Source organism: Narcine bancroftii, chromosome 5 (assembly GCF_036971445.1).
Source record: "Narcine bancroftii isolate sNarBan1 chromosome 5, sNarBan1.hap1, whole genome shotgun sequence".
In the NCBI taxonomy this organism is placed as follows: domain Eukaryota; kingdom Metazoa; phylum Chordata; class Chondrichthyes; order Torpediniformes; family Narcinidae; genus Narcine; species Narcine bancroftii.
The window spans coordinates 193,974,908-193,996,779 of NC_091473.1; the positions used below are offsets into that span (position 1 = coordinate 193,974,908).

Genomic DNA, 21,872 nt, shown 5'->3' on the forward strand with positions numbered 1-21,872 from the left:
TACCAAGTTCTGCATTTGGAGAGCACCCTGTAGTCTAAAACATGCTGTAATTACACTGGACAACAAAGATCCTGAACATTTTTGGGTGCATTTAATGGATTTTGGGCTGCTGTTTACAAAAATCATCTGAACATTTTCCCAAGATGCACCTTTGTTTTTAAGATATAATCTATTTTTGTGATGTCCTGTCATATTTTAAGTCGACTTCAAGCAGACAAAACCACAAAGTCCAATATATTATTGGAAATTCATTTTCTATGTTCGCACTTGGACATCTTCCCTGGTGATCTTAGTGCAGTCGGTGATGAACATGGTGAAAGGCTTCACCAGGACATTGCAATTGTGGAAATCAGGGCAACTGGAATCCATCAGTGCCGGCCGACTATTGTTGGACACTGGCATGAGAGGCATCAGATGCTGAGTACAAACGGAAATCAGCAGCAAAACATTTTTTGGTCAGTTGAACTAATGCAACGTGTCAACATCGTGATGCGATTAAACAGGGTAAATTCAATAAATGTTAATTTAATGTTTCTCCAACTTCCTACATGATAGAGCTAATCTGAAATTATCTTTGTATTCAGCTTGAAGTTGTCTCTTATAATCACCAATTCTTGTTCAGGAAGCAAACCTTTTGAAAAAATCTTGTTGTCCAGTGTTACAGAAATGTTTCGGCATGGCTGATCCCCCTCCTCACAGCTAGAAATCTCTCTCGTTCGCACGGTTAGCGTGGCGGTTAGGGTAATGCCTTCACAGCACCAGCGATTGGGGACCAGACCTCACGCTGTCTGCAAGTAGTTTGGACGTTTTCCCCCTGTCTGCATGGGTTTCCTCCGGGGGCTCCGGTTTCCACCCATCCTTCAAAAATGTTCCAGGGTGTAGGCTTATGGGTTGTAATTTGGGCGGCACCGACACGAGGGGACAAATTGGCCTGTGACAATGCTTTAAATTTTAAATTGGAATAAAATCCAAACACCTTCAGTGACATCCTCCATGGCCTTCGGAGACCAAAATCGCCACAGGTTCACCCTTGAATGAAGAAATGGGAGGGGTATGGAAGGCTATGATCCAGGGTGCAGGTCAATGACAGGGGGGCAGAACAATTTAGATTAGATGGGCTGATGTCTATTTTTGTACTGTGTTCTGTGGTTCTCAACACTCCTAGTTTGCCCCGCCTTAAGACATAGGAGCAGAAATAGACTATTCAGCCCGAGGTTGTCCCACCACTCAATCATGAGCTGGTCCAGCAATGAGGAAGATTACAGGAGGGAGGTATATTAGCTTGTTAAGTGGTGCCAAAACAAACTTCAGCAAAACTAAGGAGATGATTGGTGGCTTTGGGAGGAATTCAAGAGAACCAGCCCTCATCGAGGGGTCAGCAGTGGAGAGGGTCAAATTCCTGGGGGGGGTCAACATCTCCGAGGATCTGTCCGCGAGCCCCCACCTCGATGCAATCGAGATGAAGGCTCGCCAGCAGCTACCCTTTTGAGTAGTTTGAGGAGATTTGCTATGTCACCAAAGACTCAAAGATTTCTTCAGGTGTTCTGTGGAGAGCATTCTGACTGGGAGATGGCTTCACTGAGGCCCTCCTCTCTGTCCGCATCAGTGACAGGGATCTCCCAGGGGCCAACTCCCACTCCCGTTACGTGTCTGCCCATGGTCTCATGTGCTCTCCCACCAAGACCACCCATGAATTGGAGGAGCAATATTTGATTCTTCTGTCTGGGCGCTCTCCAAATGGACGGCATTAAACATCGACTTCTCTAGTTTCCGCTAGACTCCCTGATCTCCCTACCTTCCCCCTCCCTCTGTCTCCTTTCCTCCAGCTCTCCACCCCCTCCCCCCTCCATCCCCCTACCCCTGTTTGCTGCTGTGCCCTCCCTCTCTTATTACCTCCTGCCTGTGGGGTTGCGCTCTCCCCCTGCCCTTCCCTCCCACCATTTTATTCAGACTCCTGCCAACATTTTCTCATTCCTTGATGACAGGCTCAAGCCTGAAACGTTGTTTCTTTGCCATATAAAGGACACGGTTTGACCTGCTGACTTTCTCCAGCATTGTGTTTTAACTTCAACCGCACTGCCTACAAACTTTCCCTGTTCAATCCCCAGTGGACACTGTCGTGGAGCACAGAGGGTCAGCACGATTTAGAACAGAGGTGAGGAGGAACCAATTCTCCCAGAGGAGTAAATTCTCTGCCCAAGGAAACAGTGGAGACTACCTCACTGAATGTATTTAGGACACAGGTGGATGGACTTCTGAATAATTCTGGAATGAAGCAGCCAGGTAGTTGGAGCTGAGCCCACAGTGGAGAAATGTGGAGAAGGTTCGACGGGCCGGATGGCTGACTCCCGTTCTCATTTCTTGATGATTTTTTGCAGCTTTATGTGCCTCTCTTGGATTTGATACAGTCCAGCTCATGATGTGTCCTTTGGCTGCTGTCATTAGGCTGCTTGCAGGTTTTTTTTGCTTCAGAGAGGAATTTGTAACAGCATTCCTGGGTCCACTCTGTGGCTACCATTGCCCACCCTCTGCCTTGCCACTCCAAACGGCCTTCACAAGTTCGCTTCTGCCTTCGTAGCTTCCTTCATCGAGTCTGAGGGCTCCTGGTACAGATCCTGGTTCCGCTCCACTGCGGGAAACCTCCCCCGACCCATTCTGTTGTCCCCTGCTCCCGTGGTGTCTTCCAACAAACCGGGCAAAGGAAATCTCATTCCCGCTCCAGGAATTTCTCTAGTTCTATTACCCTGTAATTTATTCCGGCCAGTGCACTTGTCATTTAAAGCTGAACTCAACTCAAGTCAAGTTTATTGTCATCTGATTGTACAAGTACAACCCGACGAAACAGCGCCCTCCAATCCTTGGTGCAAAACACGCAGACACACAACCAGACATAACACACATACGGACAGACAAACAATACACATGCAGGACAAGTATTTCATCTATACAAATAAATATTGTTTTATGAATATCAGGGTCTCGGAGGGTCAGTGTGAGCAGCTTCTTTGGTCGTTCAGCATTCTCACTGCCCGTGGGAAGAAGCTGTTCCCCAGCCTGGTGGTGCTGGCTCTGATCCTCCTGAATCATTTCCCTGACAGGAGCAGCTGGAAAATGCTGTGTGCGGGTGGTAATGATTTTGTGTGCCCTCTTCAGTCAATAATCCCGGTAAATCATGTCTCTGGCTGAAGGTGGAGACGGTGGGGAAGGAGACCCCAGTGATCCTCTCTGCCACTCTTATGGTCCTGTGGAATTACCTCCGATCCATTTCTCTGCAGCAACCTTCCCCGCACTGTGATGCAGTTGGTTGATGCGTAGAGGAAGGGGATTGTTCCTGGTCCTGAAGTCCACGATCATCTCCTTTGTCCTGCCCACTTTGGGAGGGTGTTGCTCTCGCGCCACATCATGAGATTCTCCACCTCCTCTCTGTCGTGCAGCCCATTGTTGTTGCTTATGAGGCCATCTGCAAACTTGACAACCCTGTTGGAGCTGGATCTGGTGATGCAGTTGTGGGTTGGCAGCGTGAACAGGAGCAAGCTGAGCACACAGCCCCAAGGTGCGCCTGTGCTCAGCGTGACGGTGTTGTCCTTCTCTCACTGGATGATAACCTCTTCCTTACCACTACAGCGCTGAAACGTGCTGGAGAAACTCAGCAGGTCACGCGGCATTCATGGGAACCAACGTTTCATTGCTTTCCTGTTACTTCCTGTGGTGTCTTCCATGTTGTAATTGATGGTGGGACAAGGAAGGAGGACAACTGGTCATCTATGTCCAGTATGCGCAGTGTTGGGGGGGAGGGGGGGCCACCCGTGAGGTGCCAGAGTGGCGCTCCGGCAACCCTTACAGACAGCGTGATATTCGAGCCCCCATCTCAATCACAATGACAGCATTGCGCTAACCGCTACACCAGCCACGTCGCTCTTGTTGGAGAGTTCAAGGACTGGGGCTATGGGGAATGGCGAATAAGCAGAGTAAGGTCAGCTCAGGTTCACTGGGATCCTACTGGACGATAGGGGCATAGACCAGTCTCCTCCTACCTAGCTGTATTCGTGGCTCAACACCTTACCCCAACCTTGGCTTCCCGCCCCAGGATAAATCACAAGATCTAGGTGGAGAAGTCGGCCCATCGGGTTTGCACCACCATTCTAATCATGAGCTGATCCACTCGGCCCCACTCCTCAGCCTTCTCCCTGTAACCCTTGATGCCCTGACTAATCAAATACCTGACAGTCTCTGCCTTAAATCCACCACCTGTAGTAATGAGTTCCAAAGATTCACGGCCCCTAACTAAAGAGATTTTTCTGTATCTCTGTTTTAAATTGACGTCCTCCTCCTGAAGTTAAACCATCTTGTCCTAGAGTCTCTTTCCATGGGAAACATCCTGCCCACATCTACTCTGTCCAGGCCTTTCAGCTTTCAAAATGTCCCCTCATCCTTCTGTAATCCAATGAGTCCAGTCCAAGAGCTGACAATCGCTCCTCGTGTACTAACCCTTTCATTCATGGCATCGTTCTGGTAAATCTTCTCTGAACCCTCTGCAATGGCAGCAGGTCTTGTCTCAAATAAGGTGCCCAAAACTGTACCCAGAACTTAAAGTGAGGTCTTACCAGCGCCCCAAAGAGCATCAACATCACATCCATGCTCTTGTATGCTATCCCTCTAGAAATGAACGCCAACATCACATTCACCTCCGAGGTTAACCCAGAGGTTAACCTGCTCGAGGACTCCCAAATCTCTTTGCACCTTGGATTTTCTTCCCATCTGAATAATAGTCTGCCCACCTATTTCTTCCTCCAATAGGATGGGTTCAGAGGGACAGGGGCACAATGCAGACAGGTGGGACTGCTGGTGGTGGTGGGGGGGTGGGCCAATTTGGTCCGCGCGGGCCTGTTTTCACGCGCTGTCCCTCGGACTCAAAACTTCATTCACTCCCCCGCCCCTCCCACCATCTTAATTTTAAATCGAGGTCCACAGCTCAGTAACGGCCCACAAGCCCGTGCCGACCAATTGACCCACAATCTCTGGTACGTTTTGAACGGTGGGAGGAAACACTGTGCAGACACAGGAAGAAGGTCCCCAGAGACGGCAGCAGAAAATGAAAGTCTGCAGGCACCGTGGTTAAAGTTAAAAACACAATGTGGGGGGGAATCTCGGTAGGTCAAACAGAGCAACGATAAAGATACTATTTGACCTGCTGAGTTTCTCACAGACAGCGTCGTATTCAGACCCGGGACACTGACCTATAACAGCATTGCACTATCTGCTTCGCCAACCATGCCTCCTTGTAGAGTCAGAGGAGGAGCAAGTGCCAGATGGGCTGTTTCTTGAGGGCAGGACTGGCGTTGTGGCGAGGTGGACTACTCTTCCACACAAAATGAAATTCAGGTCAGGAGAGTCACTTACTTGAGGATTTTTACGTTCCAGTCGTACAGGCTGTCGTTGACAAGTTCAACTGCATAGTTCCCTAACAGATGAAAGGAGAAACAGATTGGCATTTGACACCAGGCGTTAGGCAAGCTCAACATTGGCTTCACCTGGCAATCTACACCGCCTCCATCTCTGCCAGCGCTCTGCCCTGTGGAGGGCTGGCGGCCATGTGGGAAGGGAGCAAGGCAGCTCTCAGCGAACCCAGGGAGGGGGGGGAGGGGCGGAAGTCAGCCAACGGGAGGGCACAGTGGGCCGAATGGCCACTCCTGCCTCGCTTTGGCGACCACCCGCCCAGTTCTTCTGCCTGTCCTGAAGACGGGGAGACTGCCAACCCCAGCACGCGCCGCTGTCTGCAGGAGCAGAGCGGTTGGTTCGGGGAGTCTCACACACATCTGTACTATTTTAAGAAAGCAATGACATGTTAGCACGTGAGTGGGTGTGGAGTCACTGACAGGCCAGATTGGGTAAGGATTTCCTTCTTGGGTGGTCAGTGAACTGCTCAATCAGGTACTAGCAGAGATCTCACTTCCTCCAAATTCACATTTACTGCATATACTCGTGTCATCGCCCAGTTTTTTTTTGGACCAATTTTTCGGGTCAAATTTGGAGGGGGGGGGTCAACTTTTACATGGGTCAAACTTTTGTCCGTTCAAGGCTTTTGGAGCTCGGTTGGGCAGAACCAGGTGGTAAGTCCACGTTCAGGGCGGCAGGAGCTTGGACGGGCCAGGCAGCCGGGGCATAGAAAACTCAGATGGGCATGGAGCAAGGGCGTTGGGAGCTCGGATGGGCAGGACCAGTTGGCAAGTCCAGGTTCGTGGCGTCGGGGGCTCGGATGGGCGGGCGGCCGGGGGGTAGAGAACTCGGATGGGCATGGAGCAAGGGCATTGGGAGCTCAGACGTGCAGGACCAAGCGGCAAGTCGACGGCTGTGGCGTCAGGGGCTCGGATGGGCGGGAGGCCAGGGCATAGAGAACTTGGGTGGACGTGGAGCAAGAGCGTTGGGTTCTCGGACGGGCAGGACCAGGTGGTGTCCACGTTTGGGGTGTTGGGAGTTCGGATGGGGTGGGCAGGTGAAGTGGGAGTCGACTTTTACATGGGTCATATGATTTTTTGGGCTGAGGAAGGGTTGGGTCGACTATTACACAGAGTCGACTATTACACCAGTCTATACGGTAAACACGCCAGGATGTTAACTCCATCTCATGAATACTAGGATTTTCTACGAGGGCACCTTTACTGCAGGCGAACCCGGAACAGATTGCTCAGACAGCAGACCAGTCACGGTGCCTTACCTGCTTTAAAACTCTCCGATCGGTAAATATCCCTGAGCTCTTTCATCAGTCGGTCTGTGGCCTGAACAGACCCCGACACGGCCCCCTGAGGAACAAAAGAGCAGAAGGTCAGCTGCAGCAGAAGTGCCCAAGGACTTTGAGGAGATCACCCAGCGCATCAAACATGACCCGCCATCCGACATGATCGCGGCCGACCTCCGCTGGGTTTCCAAGGACAGATTTTGGAATGGACAATGACTACCTCACATTTTTTTTTGCCCCAATTTACTTATTTTTAAAATGTCATTTATAGCAATATTTGCACCTGCCACGAAACACTAACATGTTCGCAGCAAAAATTCTGATTCTGAATACCCCAGTTTCCCTCAGCCCTAATCTTTCAAAAAACAATTTGCTGTCACCTCGATTCCTTCAGCGAAACCAAAAATGGGAGAAATTGCCTCAAGGTTCAGAGGATTCAATGTCGATCAGAAATAAGGAGGAGACAAATTATTGGAAAGTGTTCTCAGAGATTGACTAAACAGGTATTTGGATAGCCAGGGATAGTCAACGTGGTAGGTCGTGTTTAACCAATCATAGTGTTTTCCAAGGTTACCATGAAAGATGATGAAGGGAAGGCCGTGGATGTTGTGACAAGGTCCCACATGGGAGGTTAGTCAGGAAGATTCAGACGCTTGGTATTCTTGGTGAGGCAGTGAACTGGGTTTGACGTCTCTTCGGGAGAAGCCAGAGAGTGGGGGTGGATGGTCGCTTCTCAGACTGGAGGCCTGTGACTAGTGGTGTGCCTCAGGGATCGGTGCTGGGACCAGTGTTGTTTGTCATCTATATCAATGCTCTGGATGATAATGTGGTGAATTGGATCAGCAAGTTTGCAGATGACACTGAGATTGGAGGCGTTGTGGATGGCGAGGAAGGTTTTTAAGGGATCTGGACCAGCTGGAAAAATAGGCTGTAAAATGGCAGATGGAGTTTAATTCAGACAAGAGTGAGGTACTCCATTTTGGAAGGGTGAAAAGGGAAAAGTTTAGGGGGAACATTCTTCACATGGAGTGTGGAACGAGCTGCCAGCTGAAGTGGTGAATGCGGGCTCAGTTTCAACATTTAAAAAGAATTTGGACAGGTACATGGATGGGAGAGGTATGGAGGGCTACGGACTGACTGGGTGCAGGTCAGTGGGACTAGACAAAATAATAGTTTGGCATTGACCAGAAGGGCTGAAGAGCCTGTTTCTCTGCTGTAATGTTCTATGGAGCTTCTCCTCCCAGGGAAGAGTGAGTGTGTGTAATTCTTTGCCCAAGGAAACAGTGGTGGCTGCCTCATTAAATACATCTAGCGATTATTCGGGTGGGGTACAGGCAGGTGGGGCCGAGTCCACAGCCAGATCAGCCATGATCCCATTGAATGGTGGGCCAGGAAGCTTATGTTTTATACTCTGGTATACACACATCACAGGTGGCAGTGATTTTGGGGTTGTGAATGAATGGCTTTGTAGCCAAGTTTGAAAATGATACAAAGGAAGGCGGAGGAGCAGGTCACGTAGAGGAAACACAGGGGGCTGCAGAATGACTTGGACAGATTAGGAGAAGCACCAAATGAAATATAATGTCTGAATGTCTACGGATTTGCACACTGGTAGTGGGTCACTGTCAGAATGAATGCTTGAGGGGGTCATTAGTGAGTTAGAGGCGGGCTCATCCAGTGGGGATGGGGGGGCGGGGGGGGGAGGGTGGTGACAGGGACCTGCCTGTGCTTAACGCCATTCACCCCTCCAATGTGGGACACGAGGGCATTCTTTTCATTGCGTCAAGTGTCACTAGACGCCACTGATGTTTGAAGTGCGCTAGTCATGTGGCTGGGGGGGGGGTCAGGTGGCAAGTTACTAGCGTGCGTCAACCTAGATGCAGGAGGGAGTGAGGCAGGTTTGATGGCCACAACAAGAGGCAGGGCACCTCGCTTGGGGAGGGCATAGCACCTCATTCGGGGGCAATGCCCACAAATGCACCCACCCCACTTGGTGCTGGCCCTGATTGGCAGAAAAATAAATGGGGAGATTATTTTCTAACTGGGGAGTAAATTGAAAATACCCAGATGAAAGGGACCTGGGAGTCCTCATGCGGGACGGCCTGAAGGAAAAATTGCAGGTTGAGATGATGGTGAAGAAGCCAAATGCGATGCTGGCATTCATTTCAAGAGGAATAAAAGGGCAGGGATGTGATGTGGAAGCTTTATAAGGCACTGGTGAGACATCACTTGGAGTATTGTGGGCAGTTTTGGGCTCCTTGTTTAAGAAAGGATGTGCTGGCATTGGAGAGGGTTCAGAGGAGGTTCATGAGAATGAGTCCAGGAATGAAAGGGTCATCACACAAGGAGCATCTTGACCGGTACTCGTTGGAATTTAGGAGAATGAGGGGGGGGGGGGGGGATCTCATTGAAACATTTTGTGAAAAGCTTGGACAAAGTAGAAGTGGAAAGGTGTTTCCCACGGAGGAAGAGTCTAGGACAGGAGGGCACAACTTGAAGGCCGTCTGCTTGGAACAGAGATGCAGAGGAATTTCTTCAGCCGGAGGGTGGTAAATTTCTGAAATTTGTTGCCATGGGCAGTTGTGGAGACTGGGTCAGTGGAGATTGATAGGTTCTTGATTAGCCAGGGCACCAAAGGTGGGGCTGTGGGAAAATGGATCAGCTCTTGAATAAATGGTGGGGCAGAATCGATGGGCTAAATGTCCTATTTCTTCTCCTAGGCCTTATGATCAATGGCCTACATACTTGGGACCAAGTTGATGCACATTGCCCTCAAGAGAAAGCAAGCTGTTTCATTGGCGAGGACATTCCCATGGTGTTGTTGGTGGGAGAGTGTCAGGACGCAGAGTCAGGGCCACCAAAGGCATTTCTGAGACGTGCAACTCAGAGGGGCATTGGCAAGTGGTGGCGCTCGTCTGGAGGGAGGGGCTGCAGATTTCTGGGGGCGCTGTCAGAACAACAACGGCAAGGCAAATAAAATCACAACACTGGAGAAACACAACAGGTAAACGTATCCTCTATATTTGCAAAGGTAAAAATACAAAACCAACGTTTCAGGCTTGAACCTTTCATCAAGGAATGGCAAAATGTTGGCAGGTGTCTGATCTGGCGGGGTGGGGGGGGAGGTGATTGGTGGAGGGGACTCAGCAATCAGGGGGAGGATGGATGGCTGTGAAGGGAGGGGGAAGGGGGAGGAGAGCAGGTTAGCAGAATCTGGAAAGGTATATGTTAATGCTATCTGGCTGGAGGGTATCAGACGGAAAATCAGGTGTTGTTCCTCCAATTTGTGGTTGGTCTAGGTGGGATAGTGCACGAGGCCACGGACAGACATGCGAGTGTGGGTGTGTGACACAGCACTGAAATGGTTGGTTACTGGAAGGTCTCTGTCACTGGTGAGGACGGAGCGATGGTGCTCAGTGAAGCCCAGTCCCCCCAATGTAGAGAAGGCCACAAAAGGAGCAGTGGGTGCAGTAAATCAGTCCTGTGAATACATGTGAGGTGTTGCTTCACTTGAAAGGCCTGTTTGGGGCGCCAAACAGTGGCGAGGGAGGGGGTGTGGGCGTAAGTGTGGCACCTCCTGTGGCCACAGGGAAAGGTGCCAGAGGGGGGATTGGTGGGAAGGGATGAATGCATGAGGGAGTCCCTATGGAAGGCCGAGAGAGGAAGATGTGTCTGGTGGTGGGGTCCTGGAAAGTGCCGGAAATTCCAGCAGATGATGTGTTGGACACAGAGGCTGGTGGGTGTTTGGTGAGGATGAGGGCGATTCTATGTGCGTCGTGTCTCGGGGCAGAGGGGGCCAGGGCAGATGAGAGGGAAATGGAGGAGAAGAGGGTGAGGGCTGTGTTGATGATGGTGGAGGAGAAGCCACGTTTGTGGAAGGCAAACATTTTGGAAGTAGCCAACCATTTCAGTTTCAGCCCCTCAACCTCATCTCCTCCATTTCCCTCTCATCTGCCCTGGTCCCCTCTACACCCAGATGCAAGAAACACAGAATCCCCCTTGTCCTCACCCACCAGCCTCCGCATCCAACATGTTATTCCCTGGAATTTCCAGCACTTGCTACAGGATTCCCCTACCAGACACATCTTCCCCTCTCCTCCCCTCTCGCCTTCCACAGGGACTGCTCCCTCCGTGACTCCCTCAAACCCTCTGCCACAGTAAGGGGCTGTGGGATGGACAGATTGTGCTCCAAAGCGTAAGCTTTGGAGGAAGGAGAGGCGGAGGCCTTACCAAGATGTAGAAGTAGAAGTAGGGCAATCAGCCCATTGAGTCTACACTGCCATTCCATCATGACCAAGCCCCACTCCTCAACTTTTCCCCATTACTCTTGATGCCCTGACTAAATCCACCTCCCGTCCACAGCCGCCTGTGGCATCAAGTTCCACAGACTCACAAGCCTCTAGCTAAAGATATTTCTCCGCGTCTCTGTTTTAAATTGACATCCTTTTACCCTGAAGTTGTGCCCTCCCTTCTTGGGCAGGATCCAAGGGAAGCAAACTCAGCAGTGATGCGGGAGTGGGAGGACATTGGTTGGACCAGGCCTGTCTGCAAGATGGCGGCTGAATCCACAATTAGTGAAAACGTCACTGTGGAGTTCTGGGAACGTGGAGAGGTGATTCACCAGGAGGGTGGCTGGATCGGAGCAGCTCAGGAGAGACAAGAAAAGCTGGCTACAATTCCCCTTGTGTGGAAATTCCCTGAAGGTGGTGTCACAGGTGGACTCGGCCGTAAAGAGAGCTCAAAGTATTGAGCACAGGTGTCAAGGCACAACGCAGCAGGTCAAACAATGAACTTAACGTAGCAAAGGTAACGATATAAGGGGATGAAAAAATGTCGGCAGGCACCCGAACAAAATGTTGGGGGGGGTGAGAGGAGCACAAACAGACAGATGGATAAGGGAGGGAGGGAACAGCAGCAAACACGGGGAGGGGGGATGGATCTGTGAATGGAAAGGGAAGGGGGTGGAGAGATGGAGGGAAGGAAACGGAGGGTGGGGGAAGAACAGGAAGTGGTCTAGCAGAAACTGGAGAGGAACAGGAGCGGGGTTGTTATGGTCAAGTTGTATGAGACATTGGTGAAGCCAAATTTGGAGAATTGTGTGCAGTTTTGGTCACCGAACAACAGGAAAGATCTCAATAAGATAGAAAGAGGGGAGAGAAGATTTACTAGGATGTTCCCGGGACTTCAGGAACTGAGTTTCAGGGAACGGTTAAACAGGTTAGGACTTTATTCCCTGGAGTGGAGAAGAATGAGGGGAGGTTTGATAGAGGTATTTAAAATTACGAAGGGGATGGTCAGAGTGGGCCTTTCCCACTGAGGTTGGGAACAACTTGAGGACATGGCTTAAGGGTGAAAGGTGAAATATTTAAGAGGAGCATGAGGGGACTTCACACAGAGTGGTGGGAGCATGGAACAAGCTGCAAGTTGAATGGGTAAATGGCTGTTTAATTTTCACATTTAAGAAAAACATAGATAGACATGGGCCATACGGTTAGTGCTCGAAGTTACAGTGCCACGGGTTCAAATCCCGCACTGTCTGCACGTTCTCGTCATTCCTCCATGGGTTTTCCCGGGTTCCTCCCACTGTTCAAAACGTACCGGGGGTTGTAGGTGTAATTGGGTGGGGCTGAAAGGGCCTGATACCGTGATGTGTCTAAATTTAAAATGCCCTTGGCAGCACTCACTCCAATCCCGCCCACTCCTTCCACTTTTTACTTGTGGGCAATTCTCTCCCACCAACTCCGTGGTGATTCTCCGCAGACCCGGCCGGGCGAGAAGGAATTTGGGAAACAAACACAAAGCTCGCACGGTCGCAGGGAAGTCCTGTGGACTCCACGCAGGCAGCGCCCAGGAGCTGCGACCTGATGATCGTGGGTTGCTGGGGGAAATGGGCAAGGGCTCTCTGTGCTTTGGTTGGGGATGGGCATCAGGTGGATGGGGCCACCCACCTAAACGAGTCGGGGACTCGTTCAGGAGAACTGGCCACGGGCTGCAACAGACAATGTAGGGCAGCGAGCCCGGCCCCCCGGCAAGGCCCGCCCCTCCCCAGGCCCACAGTCCCAAGGTACGGGGCAAGGAAACCAAATGCCGCGCCCTGCCAACTCAGTGGGGTTGAACTGTGCAGCACAGGTCACCTTATTTTGAAACACATCGAGAACGGACTGAGCAAGCGCGACACGGTAACGCGGACAGGTGGCGCTCCCTACAGACACGTACATTTAGGTAATCTTGCCTCTGGTTCTTTTTTATTTTCTCCAATATGGCCAGGTTTTCCTTCCCAATCCCCTCGTCCTCGGATTTCCTGCCCTCCGCCGGCTCCTCTTCCTTCATTTCGTAATGATCCAGGTCTTCATTGTCCTGGAGGGGCACAGAGAGGGCAGGTGAGAGGCGAGGCTGCCACCCCAGCAAGGCGCGCGGGCACCCGTGGCTCCCCAGTGGGACAGCTGCCCTCCACCAACCCCGCCCCATTCTACCCCCCTCGGCCCAACTCCCCTTTATTCCCACCACCCCCCCACCCCGCACATTTATCCTGCCCTCCTCCATCTGTGAAACACTGCTCTCTCAGAAACGGAGAATCGGCGAGGCCACGTCTGGAGAACTGCGTGCAGTTCTGGGCCCCTGACTGGAGGAAGGATGGACTGGCTTTGGAGACGGTGCAGAGGGTGTTCACCAGGTTGGTTCCAGAGATGAAGGGGTTGGCTTATGAGGAGAGATTGAGTCATCTGGGACCGTACTTGCTGGAATTTAGAAGAATGAGAGGGGATCTTATAGAAATATATAATGTAATCCTTGGTTGTAATAAATCTGTACACAGCTGCCAGTATCGGTCTCATTAAGTCCGACGTGAGTGGTTCCACTGTGCTGTGTGATTGAGAGGACCCTGTCGCAATCCCCTTACATGCATTTTAACAAAGATCCTTCCTGTGTCCAGACAGTTTTCTTTGAATCCACCAAATCTTTCCCTTCACACACTACATCCGCAGTTGCACACCTCCCCCACACATGGGGATGGGACACAGTCACCCCCACAGGCCAGTCCCACCCCCACATGGGGACATAGTCACCCTCACAAGCTGGTCCCACCCCCCCCCCACATGGGGACACAGTCACCCCCACACGGGGACATAGTCACCCTCACAAGCTGGTCCCACCCCCCCCCCACACGGGGATACGGTCACCCCCACGGGGACATGCTGTGAGCTCACCTCTGCCATCTCCTCGTCCTCCTCCTCAGACGTGACATCATCCCGTGTGCTCTTTGAGGGGGAGAGAGGGAGAACTCAGCCAGGCCTGAGGTTGTTCAGCCGCGACAGTGTTGCCACACACGCATGTGGATAAACATGCAGCCCACACATGTGCACCCACCCCATCACACACGCAGCCCTAACTGGCACATAGCGCAAACGCACAGTCCACAGATTATATGCACCCAGGCACAGAGAGACACACACGCCTCTCCCATACATACACACACAGACACGTCAACCCCCTCCCACACAGACATATCAACCCCCTCCCCCCCACACACACATGAAAATCACCTGCTCCGTGGGCAGAGGCTGATCCAACATTTCCACGTCCGGGTGTTGTGGGAGGTTGTAAAGTTTGCACAGATCAGATATAATTCTCTTTAAATGTTGAAGAAGCTGTGAAGAGAGAGGGATGGAGGCACAGGGTGGGGTGGGGGGGAGGTGCCAGGGGTGGGGGGGGTGAGACAGAAAGAGAGGGAGAGACTGAGTGCCACGATCACTGCCAACTCCCACCCCAGTCTCAGGGCAGAGACCCAACCCAGACACTTCCTCAGTGTGGCAGAGGTGCAGCCTCTCGCTTCCAATCCAACTACAGAGCTGCCTCTCAACCATCCCATAGGTAATTAATTGCCCTCTCCCCTCCCACATCTCAAGGATAATTAATTGCCCTCTGTCCCCCCCACACCCTAAGGCTAATTAATTGCCCTCTGTCCCCCCCCCCCCCACACCCCAAGGGTAATTAACTGCAAGTTGCTCATTTCCAAATCCAATGGGAATAAGGGTGAATGAAACAGGACCAGAGTCGGCCTGGGCTGCTGTGTGACTGTTGGGGCAGGCAGAATGGAAATCTGCAGGCCCTTCGGCCCACAGTGTGGTGCCATCCTAATAACTCACTCTAACAACTGCTTGGATTTTCTCAGTTGCATGCACCTTTGGAATAGTATTTTAAACGTCGATGGTTACACAACCCTGTGTCACCCAATTGATCTACGACCCCAGGTCATTTTTGGAGGATGGGAAGAAACTGAAGCACCCGGAGGAGCCCCATACAGACACAGGGAGTGCATGCAAACTCCTTAGACAGCGCCGGGTCAACCCTGGGTCACTGGTACTGTAACCACATTGTGCTATCCGTGCCACTTTAAAAGATCCACCCACATCCCACCTTAATCACAGATCCTATTGTCCCCACCTCCACCATCGTTGTCAGCAGTGCATTCCATGCACCCACCCCTCTCTGTGTGACAAATATCCTCTCGTACTTACTCCCAAGGACCTTAGAATTGCGTCCCCTCATGTTAGCCCATTTCATCCCCGGGGGATAAAGCCTCTGCCGTCCACACGATCAATGCCTCCTATCATCTTGTCCACCTCTATCAGGTCACCCCCTCATCCTCTGTCACTCCAAGGAGAAAAGACCAAGTTCCCTCAACCTCTCCTCCAGAAGACGTGCTCTCCAACCCATGCAGTGTCCAGGTGAATCTCCTCTGCACTCTCTCTATAGCTTCCACATCCTTCCTCTAGGACAGTGGTCTGCAACTTTTTTCTTTCCACTCACATACCCACTTTAAGTAATCCTTAGGCCATCGGTGCTCTGTGATTAGTAAGGGATTGCTTAAGGTGGGATGTGGGTGGGAAGGTTGAGAATCACTGCTTGAGATGTAGTTGTGACTGAAATATTATGCCGGAGAAAAATAGTCATTGGCCCAATTCCTTTGGAGTTATGAAACGGTGCACATAACGAGTCAATGAGGGACGATTAAAACAGTGGGTTTCAAACTTTTTCTTTCCACCCACATCCCACCTTAATCACAGAGCACCGAAAGAAAAGGGTGGAGAACCACTGCCATAGTGCCCTAGTGGGACACAATATTCCAAGTGGGGCCTTGAATAAGTGCGACATGACCTCGTGGCTCGAACTCGACCTCACGGTTAACGAAGGCCAACACACCCCGCACCTTCGCGTGCTACCAACCCATGCGGCAGCTTTGAGCGTCCAATGGACAGGGAACGTGGAGCAAATTCTGTTAGATCGAGGTCGGATCCCAAACGCAGATCCCCCAACGAGGCAGCTCGGTTTGGCCTGAACAACCAAGAATCAGGGATTCCCAAACTCCAGTTGCCCGCATTCTCTTGCACCTTGTCTCTTCACTTCATTACAGGAAGGATGTGGAAGCTAATGGAGAGGGCACAGAGATTGACCAGGATGTGGCCTGGATGGGAGAACGAGGCAAGGTGAAGCAGAGCTGGGACCTTTTCTCTTTAGAGCGAAGAAGGACGAGAGGTTACTTAATAGGGGTCTGTAAGATTGAGAGGCATAAATAACGTGGACGGCCAGCACCTTTTTCCCAGGGAGGGAGTAACAAACACCGAACATGCATACAAAGTGAACAAAGGAATATTTAGGGGAGACCAGAGGTAAGTTTTTTTTTTAAACACACAGAGTTGTGGGTGTCTGCAGTGCATTGCCTGGGGTGGTGGTGGAGCCTGGCACAGGTGGCTCGGTCAGTATAGTGGTTTGCACAACACTGTTACAGTGCCAGCAGTCGGGACTGGGCTTTGAATCCCGTGCTGTCTGCAAGGAGTTTGTACGTTCTCCCCATGTTCGCGTGGGTTTCCCCCGGGGTCTCCAGTTTCCCCCCCACCCTTCAAACCAAACCAGGGTTGCCGATCAATTGGGTGTAATTGGGCGGCACAGACTCGTGGGCCAGAAGGGCCTGTTACCGTGCCGTGTGCCGAAAAAAAAAGTGTATTTATGGGACTCTTCGACAGGCGCATGGATGAAAATAAAAGAGGGTTATGAGGTAATTATTTTTTTGGGGGGGGGTGTATTTATGGGTCAGCACAACATTGTACTGTGCTGGAATGTTCTCTATATCCACGGTCTTTACCGCTGGGTCTGAATCCCTGAACTCTCTACTCAGCAGAACTGTGGGGAAACCCCTTCCCCAGAAGGGTCAAGGGTCAGGGAGCGAAGGACAATCAGGCAGACCAGCATGAACGAGATGGGCAGAAGGACCTCTTCCATGACTGAATGTGTAAAAGTGGCACATTACTGGATTACTGGAGTGTAACGATGGGACAGGAATCTCTCTCCTCTCCACCACCCCCCCACCACCGTGGTACCTAAAGCTTCCCCCAAACGTTACCCAGACGGGAGTAGCAGGGAGGGGGACTGGGCTGGCTCTTGCCAGGGGAAGGTTTCTCCTCAATTTTATGCAACCAGGCACTCACCAGGGTGCTGCCTTTCTTCAGATCAACAAGTCGCTCCAGTACTGCAGCCAAGTTTGGGTCATCTGACTCAACAAACCATATGGGTGGCACCGAAGGATAGGATTCCTGGAAAACAACATCGGACCCTTGGTCAATCAAGTTTGTTATTGTCCGATTGTCCAAGTACAACCCGACGAGACAGCGTTCTCTGGTCCTCGGTGTAAAACACGCAGACATAACCCACACACAGACAAACAATACACACGCAGGACAAGTATTCATAGATACAAATAAATATTGTTTCATGAATATGTGAGTCTCGGAGGGTCAGTGTGAGCAGTTCCTTTGGTTGTTCAGCGTTCTCGCTGCCCATGGGAAGAAGCTGTTCCTCAGCCTGGTGGTGCTGGCTCTGAACCTCCTGAATCTCTTCCCTGACAGGAGCGATTGAAAGATGCTGTGTGTGGGGGTCCTCAACGATTTTGCGCGCCCTCTTCAGACAATGATCCCTGTCCATCACATCGATTGGGGTGAGGGGGGGCAAAGAGAAAGACCCCAGTAATCCTCTCTGCCTCTCTTGTGGTCCTGTGGATAGACCTCCGTTCCATTTCTCAGCAGCACCTGGTATTGCACTGTGATACAACCAGACAGGACGCTCTGGATAAAGCTCCTGGAGAAGGTTGACATGACAGCGGCCGGTAGCCTTGCCCACTTCAGTCTTCTCAGGAAGTGTAGTCGCCGTTACGCCTTCCTGACAAGTGAGGAGATTTGTGCATCCTGGCCTCATTTCCCCAACCATACAACAATACAGTGCAGAAACAGGCCTTTCGGCCCTTCAAGTGTGTGCCAAACCATTACTCTGCTGTGTCCCTCTGTTCTGTACCCTGTCCATACAGTCCCAACTATGTACCTGTCCAAATATTTCTTAAATGTTAAAATTGAGCCCGCATTCACCACTTCAGCTGGCAGCTCATTCCACACTCCCACCACTCTCTGTGTAAAGAAGTTCCCCCTAAGCTATTCTCCTTTTCACCCTTAACCCATGTCCTCTGGTTTGTACCTCACCCACCCTCAGTGGAAAAAGTCAACTTGTATTTACTCTACAGCCGCTTTCAGGTGCTCGGACGCAGATAACGTGCCGGCAGACGTGGCTGGGGGAGTGCAGCTGGGACATTCAGGTGGCTGCGGAGAAGATGCCTTTCTGTCACCTGAAGGAGAGCCGCGTCTGAGTCCTGGGGTTCTTTTCCTATTACACTCGATGGGTACGCAACTATGTCGATAAAACCTACCCCCGGTAAAATCCACAACCTTCCCTTTATCGGCAAAAGCCCAGGCAGCCTTCACCCAGATCAAGGGAGACATCGCCAAAGCCAAGATGAATGCTGTGGACGATCCATCCCGTTTCAGGTGGAAAGCGATGCCTCCGACTTTGCGCTGGCCGCCACTCGCAGCTAGGCCAGTAGCCTTTTTTTCCTGTCCCCTTCACGGTCCTGAGACACGGCAGCACTCCTCTGTCAAGAAGGAGGGGCAGGCCATTGTTGAGGCAGTACGCCACTGGTGTCATTACTTGGCCGGGAAGAGATTTACCCTGCTAACGGACCAATGAGCTGTTGCATTCAAGTTCAATACCAAATTGCGGGACAAGATCAAAAATGACAAAATCCTAAGGTGTAGAATCGAGCTCTCCATCTACAACTACAACATCCTATTCCGGCCAGGCAAGCTCACGACACCCCAGACGCCCTATCCTGGGGGACATGCGCCAGTGCGCATCTTGGCCACCTCCAATCTCTCCACAATGACCTTTGGCACCCCGGAGCCTCGAGGTGAAAGCCCGGAACCTTCCCTCCTCCATTGAGGATGTCAGGTCATTGACGGGTATGTGCAGAATGCAATCCTCAGTTCTTCCGGCCCGACAAGTCGCACCTCATAAAGGCCACGTGCTCCCTTTGAACAACTCAGCATCGATTTCAAGGGACCCCTGCCCTTGTCCAACAGGAACGTATGCTTCCTGAACGTCATTGACGAGCATTCCAGGTTCCCTTTTGCCATCCCCTGTCCCGACATGACCTCAGCCACTGTGAGAAAGGCGCTCCGAGGCATAGTTACCCTCTACGGGTACCCGAGTTACATCCGCAGTGAACGCGGGTTCTCTTTTATGAGTGACAGACTGCGGCAGTACCTGTTATCTAGAGGCATTGCCTCTAGTCGGACAACCAGTTTCAAACCCCTTGCGGGAACGGCCAAGTAGAGAGAGAAAACTCCCCAGTTTGAAAAGCTATCCTCCTGGCTCTTAAATCCAAAGGCCTGGCGGTGTCCCATTGGCAGAAAGTCCTGCCGGAAGCATTCCATGCCATCTGATCTCTGTTAACCATCGCTACCAACGCAACCCTACATGAACGCCTGTTTTCCTTCCCCAGGAAGTGGGCGACTGGAATCACACTGGCTCTCATCCCCGTCCTGCTGCGGAAACATGCGAGGGGGTTATAAGTCCGACCCGTTGGTCGAAGAGATGCTCCGGCGCACCATACCTCAGTATGCCGACGTGGAGTGACTGGACGGCCATGAGGACACAGTCCCCGTCTGGGACCTGGCACGTGCCAGAGACCCATAACCCACTCCCCAACCCCTTCAACCCAGGTCCAACCTACACCCATACTGCCCCCCTCAGGGACTCAGTGCAGGTTAGTGACCCACTCCTGCCCGCCACGCCATACACCCCGGACCCTGCTCTAGCTGCTCCGACTGCCACCTACAACCGAACCCCGCCTCTGATGGAGCCAGCCTCAGGACACACAACCGGCAATGGAGCCGACCATTACACCACCAGTGGAACTGAGGCAGGGAAGACCACATGACCCTCTCGGACTTTTAATCCGTCAGGGTTTTGATTTAAAAGAGGGGGTGAATGTGGTGATACAAATATGTGACTGCCGATGGGGAGCTGGCCCGTCCCCCACTGGTGGCTTGCCCCCCTCCGCGGTAACTCCTCCCCTTGTGACCCTGAAATAAAGGTCGACCTCCCTCTCCCTGTCCTCAGGCCAGCTACAAGTCTAAAATATAATAAAGTCTATTGTCCCTCACTCTACAGCTTTGGGTTTATTGATAGAGTTTATCACTGGGCTTATCACTGCAAAGGAGGAAAAACCCAACACCCAACCCCAACCAACCAATTTTCCCTTGCAACCGCTGCAACCGTGTCTGCCTGTCCCACATCGGACTTATCAGCCACAAACGAGCCTGCAGCTGACGTGGACATTACCCCTCCATAAATCTTCGTCCGCGAAGCCAAGCCAAAGATCACTGGGCTCTGTGCCAAGTTCAACAGCCCACATTGAAGACCTGCAAGATTCTGGCATACTGAGTGCCCCAGGGCTGGAATCTACATTAGTGCAGAGAATAAGTCTGTTCCAAGAACCAATCCCTTCCTTCCCACACCCCCTCAATTACCATTAACCTGGCCATCAATGCAGCCTCTATCCCAAGCTACCTGTACACAGGTCACTGGGCAAGATCAGAGGTTGGCACTGAATGAGGAACATTTCACATCAAGTTTATTGTCATCTGATTGTACAAGGACAACCCATTGAAACCCGGCCTTCGGTGCAAAACACGCGGTCACACAACCAGACATAATACACATACATACAGACATTACATATGCAGGACAAGTAATCAGAGTGGTGCATGACATCTACCCTGGTAGCCTATGATGGGACGGTGTAGAGGGAGCTTCGCTCTGTGACTGACCTGGGAGTGTGTGATTGGACATTTTGGAGGGAGCTTCATTCCATGTCTGAACCCAGGAGTGTGGGATGGATGGCTTGGAGGGAGCTTCGCTGTGTCTGACCACGGGAGTGTGTGATGGGACGGTGTAGAGGGAGCTTCACTGACCCTTGTGCAACTGCAATGAGGTTACAGAGACGAATCCCTGAACCATTGTGGCCGCATTGGAGGTCCACATCGATGGCTGGTGGGCTCACAATTTGAAGTGTTTGAGTGAAGGTTTTTCTGGATGGGGGGGCGGGCGCGGAGGATGGCTGCTCTGGGTGCCTGCTGGAATTGACCGAAAGGTTTGGTGGGACTGGAGGAGGTGTTTCCTTTTGTGGGAGTAACTCTCCAATGAAAACAGGGAGCAGCCCACTTCAGACAGATTGGACTGAATTCTGCCCCCCCCATACACTTTTTTAGAACTTTTCCCCCAAAAGACAACAGATACGTGGTGTTTGAACGTCGAAGGCAAAGATGGAGAGATCCTTCAGACCAGCAGGGTGGTAAGGAAGGAGGAATCACAAAGTGGGATGTCAGTGACTAACTCTTCATGTTTTTGAAGCCGCAGATCCCATTGGATCCACTGATTGGGTTTTTTTTTTAATTAATCCAGTTATCAGGATCCAAGACAGAATGTCTCTACAGCGGCTGTAGAGAAACTCAGATGGCCTGTGGTGTCCATATATATCTCCAACATTTCAGGCCTCAGCCCTTCCTCAAGGTTCCAGGCCAGAAACATTGGCAATACCCGCTGAGTTCCTCCCCAGCATTTCTGCATTTTCACGGCAATCACAGCTGCCGCAAACCTCTGGGATTCACGTCAAAATTCAACATTCCTTTAGACCAGGGTCCTAAACTCACTTTCCACCTTAAATAATCCCTCGGCCATAAGTGCTCTGCGATGA

General features: G+C 51.5%; 1 protein-coding gene across 3 annotated transcripts in view; it reads right to left on the bottom strand.

Moving 5' to 3' along the window:
• LOC138764499 (ubiquitin-conjugating enzyme E2 Q1) overlaps positions 1-21,872 on the bottom strand; it is a 52,973-nt gene that overhangs the window by 15,619 nt on the left and 15,482 nt on the right. For 2 of the 3 annotated variants that reach the window (XM_069940538.1, XM_069940539.1), the window contains exons 2-7: positions 17,221-17,325; positions 14,278-14,382; positions 13,942-13,992; positions 12,953-13,093; positions 6,716-6,800; positions 5,401-5,461 (exon numbers count right to left, since the gene is read on the bottom strand). In XM_069940538.1, coding sequence (XP_069796639.1) covers positions 5,401-5,461; positions 6,716-6,800; positions 12,953-13,093; positions 13,942-13,992; positions 14,278-14,382; positions 17,221-17,325 — 548 coding nt within the window. The remainder of the gene's footprint in view (positions 1-5,400; positions 5,462-6,715; positions 6,801-12,952; positions 13,094-13,941; positions 13,993-14,277; positions 14,383-17,220; positions 17,326-21,872) is intronic. The other variant, XM_069940540.1, reaches the window with a different exon arrangement.